Source organism: Fulmarus glacialis, unplaced genomic scaffold, assembly GCF_000690835.1.
Source record: "Fulmarus glacialis isolate BGI_N327 unplaced genomic scaffold, ASM69083v1 scaffold22270, whole genome shotgun sequence".
NCBI lineage: Eukaryota > Metazoa > Chordata > Aves > Procellariiformes > Procellariidae > Fulmarus > Fulmarus glacialis.
Genome location: NW_009187481.1, coordinates 1 through 9,941, shown reverse-complemented (window position 1 = coordinate 9,941; position 9,941 = coordinate 1). Strand labels below are relative to the sequence as shown.

Here is a 9,941-nt window from a genome sequence, read left to right as displayed (position 1 = left end):
TCTTTCATTCAGACACAGAAAGGCACTTAAGAGGGATGCACAGAACTCTCCCCTAACCACAAAGCAAGGGCATGTTACTTACACACACACCGAGGGGAAAAAAAAAACAACCTCTGCTAGACACAAAGCTCTTCTTATCATAGAGTGGCCAGGACAAGCCCCATGTCAACACAATGTACTTCCATACATTTTTCAGAAAACACGTGTTCATTGGGATAACAACATTTTAGCAGGACAAAGTAAGCTGTTTTACAAAAATTCTTTAGCTTAAGTCTATGTGACTACTCACAGTATCTTAACTAATTGATCAACTTGTGCTGTAACTCCTGGTACCGCTGCAGTTGTATTTCCTCTCTTAGCTCAGTAACTTAGTGACACCTAATGTTTGTTTTCTGTAATACATGTCGAAGAACAAAGCAAAGCCTTTCTGAACCATTTTAATAATCTGATATGTATACTAATATAAACTGATCAGTCTTCAAAATCGTGTACAAAACTAATTATATACTCTAAACCCATTTTTTAGTATTCAAAGTCATTCCAGTGTAAGGCTGATTTTAAAAAAAAAAAAAAAAAAAAAAAGAGCGCACAAGCTAGCTTTGCTATGTTGTACGCATTTCTGTGCTAAAAAGATAAAATACAAAAACAATCCAAAGATATGTTTTGCTCCATTAAAAATAAAGCCATGAAAGTTAGAAATAGGCGTAGCTTCTCAGGACATACAAGCAGATGAAATTTCCTATATTTTGGTTAAAATGTTTCTAAACTTCAGTTAAAGTTGCTAAATTTTAGTTAAAAGTTATTAAATACTGAAATTTAGTAAAGTATACTAGGTCATACTTCATTTCTATTAAGCCCTCCTTCAAATGCAAAAGCTCAGCAGTTTTTTCCTTCCCCAACTCCAGCTAAAAATATGCAATCGAGAGGGGAAAAGCCAGCTCTCCCACACTCCCATGAAACTCAATTTAACTTAACTTCTGGTGTACAAATTAACATTATTTTCTATTATACTGTCTAAGCTACTGGTATATAAAAACACATCCTACATAGCTAACCATAAAGTAATAAAAAAATAGACATATTTCTAAAAAAACAATGTATTTTACAAAGGAAAAGAACTCCATCCTCTCTACATTATTTTGAAGGACAAGGTGTTATGAGCATTTTTTTTTTTTTTAATTTAAGAATTTTATGACTTACTGTATTAAACTTTATTCTATAGTTTCAAGAAATTTGGGGGAAATTCCCCAAATTAAGACCATGTGCTCATAAACCACTCTGAAACACAAACTGCAGGGTGTGTGTATGACAGCATGAAATCAAACCCATATGCACACATAGACTTTAATAAAATTAAAATTGCAAATCATGTACATGACAAACATGTGATTGTAAAATACTATTAATACTGTCATACTTGCGTTCCTGGGACAAACAAATTCTTTTCATATTTTTCCACCCTTATTTCTTTTTGTAGGTTAAAAAGATTTCTGTCCTTTCTGGGATACAAACTATTCCATAATGTCAAACACTACTCCCAATTTGATTCTAAAAATTTACTTAACAGAAATAATTTGTAAAGCGCCCTCAAATCTGAAGGTACATGAATTCAAGTGTTTGATCTATGCTCAGTATTAATCTTAAGATAAGCATATTACATACAAACCATATGACATTGATGGTAAATGTTGGCTCTTTCCACTTTAATAGGAAAAATTAAAAGTAAAATATTGAAGTAATAACACAACATTACAAACAAAAAAGCCTCTGGCACAGAAGTGAACTCTGTACTTACAGGTATGCTCCAGATTTGCATTCCATCACTGTATCCGATCATTAGCAGTAACGGTGGTTCATTCCCAGTGCTATGTATTTCATGAAACTCCATATTCCTTGATGTATCTAAATTGGGTTTAAATATCAAAGCCGTTATTAACAAGTTAGGATCAACTATGGCTGGTGTCAGTTATACTAGATGGTGTTTTCTCAATGCATGTTTCCGTTGTCATAAGAAAAAGCAAGCAAAGTGGTTTAAATTTTTATGCTGGAACAATACTGAAATATATTCTTCTAGGAAAACAGAAGAGATTTGTTAAAGTTTCACAGAGAGGTTAGAAAGCATTAAAATTTAAAGTGACGGAGAAAAATTTTCTGGATTACGATGTGGGTTGTACCCACAAAAACTTCTGTAATTATTTCTCCAATAATTAATAAAAGACAGCAAACTTTTCAAACAGAGAAAAATTTGCAAAGGACCAACAAAATAAACATTAACAAATACAGAAATTACAAATGCACAGACTGATCAAGACTATTTCTAGATACTATGTAATTAATCTTTACATCAACCTTACCAAAAGAAGAAAATCCCCAGGAAGAAAAGTGCTACAGGACATAATAATCAAAATATTAAGCTTTTCTTGAGTAAAGTCCTCTAAAACTACATTTTCAACCATGACAGAATGAACTGCAAGCATGTAAGCATCAAAGAAAGAGAGGAAATATTTAGGATGGTGAAAGAAGATGTATTCAGGCCCAATCAGATTAGGCTGCATAAAAGTAAATTTAAACAGAATATGAAGGATTCTGAGGAATATTCTAAAGAGGTTTTGTTATACTGTAGAAAAGAACCCAAAGAAGGAATGCCTGAGACTTTTTAAAAATAAACATACAACGAAAACAAACCCACAAGCAAACAAACCTTAAGTAGCCTAAAGCTGGACATAATGCTGTGTACAGGTTGGTAGGTCTTTTCTAGTTCTAATAACCATGAATTTATGAACTGCCATTTCAACAGCTGGAAAACATATAATCTTCCCCATTAGCCTTTTGGAAAGGCTGAAAATTCCCCATCACAGCTCTGGCTATGGTTGCTATTATTTCATCTGAGACTAGAATGAGCCTTTACCGTGGAGCTCTAGACAGCAAAATAAGACGGCAGACAAGAAACAGCAGTTTGCTGAAAGACTTAAATCCAGTGTTCTCCAGAAGGCAAGTTCCTTAGTTCCCTTAGCTGTGACAAGCACACATGCCACACAGCACAAGCAACTCCAGGATGTTCAATTAATTCTAGAAGTAACTACCTGATAGCAGCATTCAACCATCTCTCATTCAGTCCCTAACCTTATTCAAAAAAACAGGTAACTAGGATAGACAGGTAAAACAGCTCAGATCTTCAGTGGGGATCTACTTGATACTCTTCGAAAAAGCTTGTAAAAAATCACAATTTTTTCTTAAAAAAGTTGGAGATCCATTGCCTGCACTAAGTCAGTAGTCTTTGCCAATAATTTATTAAGATACACTGGAAATGATAAACAAGAATATTTTGTGCCTTTGCTCTATTCTTTCCCTGAAAGACATCATGGAATCCCCTGCTCATTTTCCCCAACAGCTCTTCCTTTCCAGGTTACTATGAATTCTATCCCACCACTGAAAATGTAACTGGGACCTGGACTGGATTCACAGTTAAATAATCTGGTTTTGAAATCAAACAGTAGATTAAATAAATTCAGTTCTATGCTTTGTTTTCAACTACCTTAAAGAAAGGTAATGGACTGGGGGGGGGCGGGCACGGATTTGCCTCTCTTCCTAAGCAAGAGTTAATTTGCCTTTAGATGAAGTTGCAAGGCCTATTTGTTCTATTTGGTAGGTATTGAACAAAAGTACAGTTATTCACTGAGAATTTAGTCTATCTAGAACAGGGAAATGAAATACTTTATTTTGAGTCAACAATGCTTATTGATAAAGCTGACTGAAATTATTGTACATGGACATCACAAAAATAAGTGAGGGAAAAATGAAGCCATACCATTTAAATCTGCATTTTCAAATCTGACCCACATGATCTTCTCCTTTTCTTCTGCTGGTGGGGTACCACTATAGGCCTGGATAAAAAGCAAAAGAGTTGAAATAAGAAAGCTTAACACCTCTTTTCCTCACACTCTATAGACCATAGGAGACAATGTAAGTTATAAAAGAAAACCAGAGACACACGTATCTAACTGCCACCAGTATTCCTGTGAGGCTTTGTTTCAAAAATGAATGGTTCCATGATCAACATATACCATATTAAATATAACTCAACAAGCATAACATCAGTTACTAAGATAGAAATGACAAGACATATACAACAAGTCTTCTGGAGCAGGTTAGAAATGCCACGTGACATATAGCAATTTAGTCAAGTTACAACACAGTGGCTTCTACAATCTTTAAGTTGTACACTACTTCTAAAAGCAATGTTAGAGGTTTTCATGTGAGACATTTTTACTTTTGAAATTCTTTTTAATTCACTTAAAAGCTTTGTAAGCAAGATTGAGGAAAGAAAGAAACCTTTATTACATAGTTTTACTGACATGTTTTTGTTCTATTTGTGACATCTTTAATATAGCCACTTAAAAGAGAATAAACTGTAATTCCAGTAGAACAGATCCATGTTTCTGTTCCATGTTCTACAGATTCCCATAAAAAGATGAGATACAAAAAGAAACTGTGAAGGAGACGTGCAGTGTTTCCAAACTGCAAGTTTTACAGTTCTCAGGAGAAACTGTGGTAGTAAGAACGTGAGCTACAGTAGAAATACCATCACTTCCAAATGAATTATAACAAAATACTGTGCAGTACTTTGGATTAAATATGAAAAAAGCTTGTATAATCACTTTATACATGCCAGAAAAGCAATAACATGAACTAAAAATACAAATTTAAAAAATAAGTGTGGGTATTGCTTTTCAAAACAAATCACATTCTATGCTTCCAAGGCAAACTGATTTGTAAAATAAAACACAGACTGTATCCTGTAACTGCAGAGGGGAAAAAATGGGGGCATGTGTGGAATGCAGCAATCTTTTCAATGAAAGTTTGACTATTTTTAATTTTGACCATGAGTCCAAAATGCATTTCACAAATTCATATTAGTGACGGGAATTTTTTTTATATTATTATTGAGGAAATTCATGACTAACTAACCAAGATAATCCTTCAAACAAGAACCAAGATAGTTTCCTGAGGCTACAGACAATTAGCTGCAATGCTTCTCCACTACTGACTACGGCCTTCCCAAAGAGTAACAAAACACAACTAGTTTCCCTCTACTACTGAGAGGCCCATGAGCAATACAGAAGTGACCATTCCAGTTTCATGCTGCTGCTACCTGTGAAAACTATAACCAAGAGCAAACTAAGCATCATAGTTCTTCTCCAGAGAGGAATATATCAGAAATGAGAAAAGAAAAAAAAAAAAAATTTAAAAATACGGAGTGAGGACTCTTGTTTTGCAAAACTCAGCACACTGGAGAACAACAGGTTAGGCAGAGCTCCACAGTCCCACAGCAGCCAGGACGCTCTGAGGCTATTAAGGAAATAAGATAAAAAAGAGGGAGTAAAGGAGGCAAAAGAAACTTTCTCTTTTTCAGCCAATGACAAAAGTTAAGGTGACAACTTGGTTCATCTACCAAGTTGTTCTAACACCAATCCAGCCAGGGTTCCAACTACAATCCAGAAAAAACATATTTCTAAGAGGCAGAGCCAGTATTATGCCCAGTCTCGCCCCTCCCCAACTACTCCATTGCCAAAATTAGCATAGGAAAAGGCTGCAATCTTCTTCCTGCTATTTATATTGTAATTCTTCAACTTCTGCATAGCTAAGTTTTTCATTTAAATTATTACCTATCAGAGGAAATCTGTAGGCCCATTTTTCAGATGGTATGAGGTCTACGCTTTCAAAACCCTGGTCTCAAGATTCACATTCAAAAAAACAAAAATTTTTTTAGTTTTTCAATGATATTTTGGTCCACTTGACACATACTTCAACTGCTTGTACACCAAAAAAATAGTTTTAAAAATCCACACATACCTGTGGCACAACATCTTGCAGAAACGTAACAACGCTTTCCATATACGACTGTTCCCTTGAAAACAGAAGGAAAATTTTTAACTACCACTGAAGTTCAGAAATGGTTATGAATATATTAAATAAGACATATCACCAGAGGAAAAACACGCACAATCTTTAGTACAAAGGAAAACACTAATTACGCAATGCAGCTACTTAACATACTGCCAAAAACTCTGATAATATAAATAGCAGCCTAAAAGTCTGTAAAAAGCTAAGTGATACCTGTTTATGAAATAACTGCATGGGGGAAAAGTATAAATTATAACAGTCAAATAAACCATGTTCTCCACATCAGAGTGAGTGACTAAAATAGAACAGGCATTCGGAAGTTATTTTTAAGTATTTTTCTACTTGATCTGGCTATTACAACATGAAGATGAGGACTTAAGCTAAGGGCTGGAGCTCTCTTTGTGGCACAAGTAAACTTTTAAGACCTCATATGCATTATGTACAACGATGAAGTAAGAGGTAGCGCTTGGGGGCAGGAGATGGAACAAAACCCTGACTAAGAATAGTAAGGAGGTATTTTCAGGTAAGATTTTATAGCTTGGGAAGCTTATTCCTTCTTGGAAGTTCATTAGCAGCAATGATTTAGAATAGCATATAGTGCAAGATACATTTGTTCTGATAGATTTAAACTAATGCTTTTATTAGCTTATCCCTGCATGAGCGGCGAGTCTCTTGTGTAACTGCTGAGCAACGTACAATGTGGGTTGACTATATTAGACAGATGGTGTTGAAATTACACAAAAAGTTTGTGCTTTCTGTAATGAGTAATACCGAAACATGCTGGCAACAAGAACTATCTTCATAAAGTCTGAAACAATTTTTTTTAAAATAAACTCTTTAGGTAACAGCTTTGGCAGCCCCTAAATTAATTTTCATATTGGCAGCAATTTTTCCTGTGCTAACTCAAGATTTCTAATAGCCACAAAGAAAAATCGTAAACTAGATCGTAAACTAGATTTAGATCTAGATTCGTGATGTCCAAAGGCACATATGCTTTCTTTGTGCTTTCTGAAACTGTGCTGTGTAAGATTCTTTTAACAGAAATTGGAGTGTTTAGTATTTAAGAATTAAGTTCTCTGCCCTATACACAGCAATACAGAAGATACTTCAATACAAATGCTGCAACACCTGGATCAAGTTAACTGGTTGACTCCTCTCTAAAAACAAAGATAAATCTAAACCATAAAGCTTTAAATTTTAGGAGAGCTTATTCTGACTCATGACAAAACTAGATTTTGTTCAGCAATCCAAGGATTACTGCATCAAAGTTTGTCTTACTGCTCTAAGCTGAGGCCTTATAAATGAGCTGTGGTTTCTAGTGCTGATTCTTCTTTGATTTATGTAGGTCACCAAAACTGTCTTTGTATACCTTCAGAGCCCTTTATTACCTAGCAATAATACTTGTCTACAGGTATAGTATTAAATACAGTGTTTGAAGTTCTCATGTGAATGCCTACCAGCAAGAGTCATACTGTCTTCCTTTTTCAGCTCATGAAACGAGTCCTTTTTTTTCCCCCTCCCCCCCAAGTACACCTTGAAACAAAGTTGATGTTTGGGAAATGTTTTATTCAGTGCATGTACTCTGAATCTCTCCTGAAGCTGAAAAACTTCCAAGACTTTAGAGTGCTTAAAAACAACCAAAATTACAACAACAAAACACAACAACAACAAAAATCTTCTGTTAGTAAGAATCTAGGAGTTTAACATAAGCAGCAGAATGCTGCTGCAGGCTGCTCAACATACACAAACTCTCATCAAAAAGACTGAAATTTTTGAGGTGAAAAGATGTACCTCAAGAACAAGCCACCATATTTAATAAAACAAAAGAATAGATACTCTTATTCTTAGTGTTTTTCTATTACTGTATTTTTAAAGCATACTTTGAAGAAATGCATTTGTGGAGAAATTCTGCAACATAAAAAAACGCTTATTCTATCACATGGCTGTAAGACAAACCTCTAACACAAATTTTTGTGTTACAATGACAGGTTTCTTGTGCTCCCTGGTAAAAATAAAATGAATCTTGATGTTGAAATACGCAGCTATCTCCAGTGGCAAACTAAGAGCTGCTGAAACCGATAGTACCAGTCAACATTTCAATACAGTGCCATTTTGCAGCAACAATTCAGCAGTATAAACATTCCCAGAAAAAAGAAAAACTGCTACAAAAAATCCTTTAACAAAGACAAGACCATAAATCTTTTAGACTGTCTTACTAAGCTCTTTTGTCATGACGGTATTTTCATGTGAACACAATGAAAATAAGGATGCCCAAGCAAAAAAATGGTCTCTTATGCACTCTGACTGGAGAGAGGTAGCTTCTTCCTTTGTTCTTGGTTTTGTTCTCTTAAGCAAAAAAAATTAGAATCCACAGTTCTACTTACTGAAGGACTTTAATGACAGGCTTATATGTTTTAATATATCCACTCCTGTGACAAGGTATTATTAAAAAGAACAGCAAGAAAGGAACATGCTACACACGTTCCTTCTAGCCTAAGGAAGAAGTTTGCAGTAATTGATCTACAGCTAGTGTAGTGTTTGTACAGAAAACAAAATTTGTGTAAACAAACAACAAAACATGGCAAGATAAAGTCATCTTCAAAATGTGCATTTTGAAGGTTTTGGTGTATTAAACTAAAAGTATCCCATTTAGGGAGCTAGTCTGACCTGCACAGTCCTAGGAGACAGGAATGCAACATCTGTTTACTTCATCTTATTGGAAAATAGTCACTGCAACAAAACCATACTGTCAACAAAAGCCCTCACAGCTAGCTTTGAAAGAAAATTCAGGCTAGGTTCTTCTTCTACAAGAAGATAAAAAAATATTTCAAGTAAGGGCTATTATTCTAGAAAGTGCTTACGTGACAGCTTGTGGGCGAACAACCACTCCTCCAGTACATCGACTAGGGCGGCGTGGAGATTCTGTCGCCATTGTTTCTTCGCAGACACCTGTAAGAAACACATGGGTTTTTTAATAATAATTTGTATCAGGATTATCTTAGTTCTTGACATATTCTTCAGGATGATAAAAACCTCTTGAAGAAGGAAACTTGGCTTATACAAACCTGTAAGGCACTGTGACCCTATACAGCACTCTTAAAAAAAAAAAAAAATTTCTTTTTTTGGTATCTCAATCACTACAGCTCCTGCAATGTATGTGAAAGCAAAAAAGAACACAAACCTACACGATAAAGTAGAAAAATTTCTTCAAGCCATACATTAAAGATAGAGGTACAGGTACACAGTTATTATCAGCATTATTTAAGACTATTATTTACTAATGAGCTGTTGTCTTAGAAAATAATTATATAAAAATCGTGTACAATCACAATTGCAGTGTATTGTACTCTTGAAAATCCATAATGGGTTACAATGAAACCAACACAAAAAGCGTGATGGAACACATTGTATTTTTTTAATGTCAGCTTTTTGTGCCGCCTTCAAGTTTTTCTTCACACTTCTGTTCTTCCATGTGAAAATGCAGCATAACGTTCCTAAAGGCAAAAAACACTTGAGGAGCACCACAGATCCCGGCCACCTCCTCAGCCCGCCATTCATCCGCTCCACGGTGTCCCCCGCCCCAAACCAAGAACCAGTACATAAAGTGAGAGAAAAAGCCAAATCCCCAACATGGTATCGGTCATCAGCATCACTTCATGTTTGGGCAGTCTTCGTAAGGGCCACCTCGTTAAGTGAGGCACGGATAAACGCTTAGCCCCACAGAAATCAGTAACAAAACATCATTCAGCAATACAACTGGAGTTTGACAAGCAACCAAGCAACTTTAAAAGGAAAAATGGCCCGTAAAGGAAATAATCTCCTCACATTATGCCCTAACCCAGCGGGACGCGAGTGCTGTCACCTGCACCACAGCTCCGAGCACCTGAGAAGTTGCGGCACAGGGGCTTTGCCGTGCGGGAGCACCGGCCCCAGGAAGGAGGCTGCCGGGAAGCCCTGGGCGCCCTCAACCACCCGCTATTGGGCAACTCCAGAACAAAACGCTCCAACCTGACCGGCCTCTCCCCCGGCTGCCGCCC

At 35.9% G+C, this 9,941-nt stretch overlaps 1 protein-coding gene across 1 annotated transcript in view; it reads right to left on the bottom strand.

The window, feature by feature from the left end:
• The window catches only part of LOC104074952 (breast carcinoma-amplified sequence 3), a gene marked incomplete at its 3' end in the record, with an annotated part of 75,303 nt that extends 66,453 nt beyond the window's left edge, over positions 1-8,850 (bottom strand). The window contains exons 1-4 of the mRNA XM_009575270.1: positions 8,766-8,850; positions 5,854-5,908; positions 3,809-3,884; positions 1,796-1,902 (exon numbers count right to left, since the gene is read on the bottom strand). Of these exons, the coding sequence (XP_009573565.1) occupies positions 1,796-1,902; positions 3,809-3,884; positions 5,854-5,908; positions 8,766-8,836 (309 nt within the window). The remainder of the gene's footprint in view (positions 1-1,795; positions 1,903-3,808; positions 3,885-5,853; positions 5,909-8,765) is intronic.
• Positions 8,851-9,941: the final 1,091 nt, after the last annotated feature.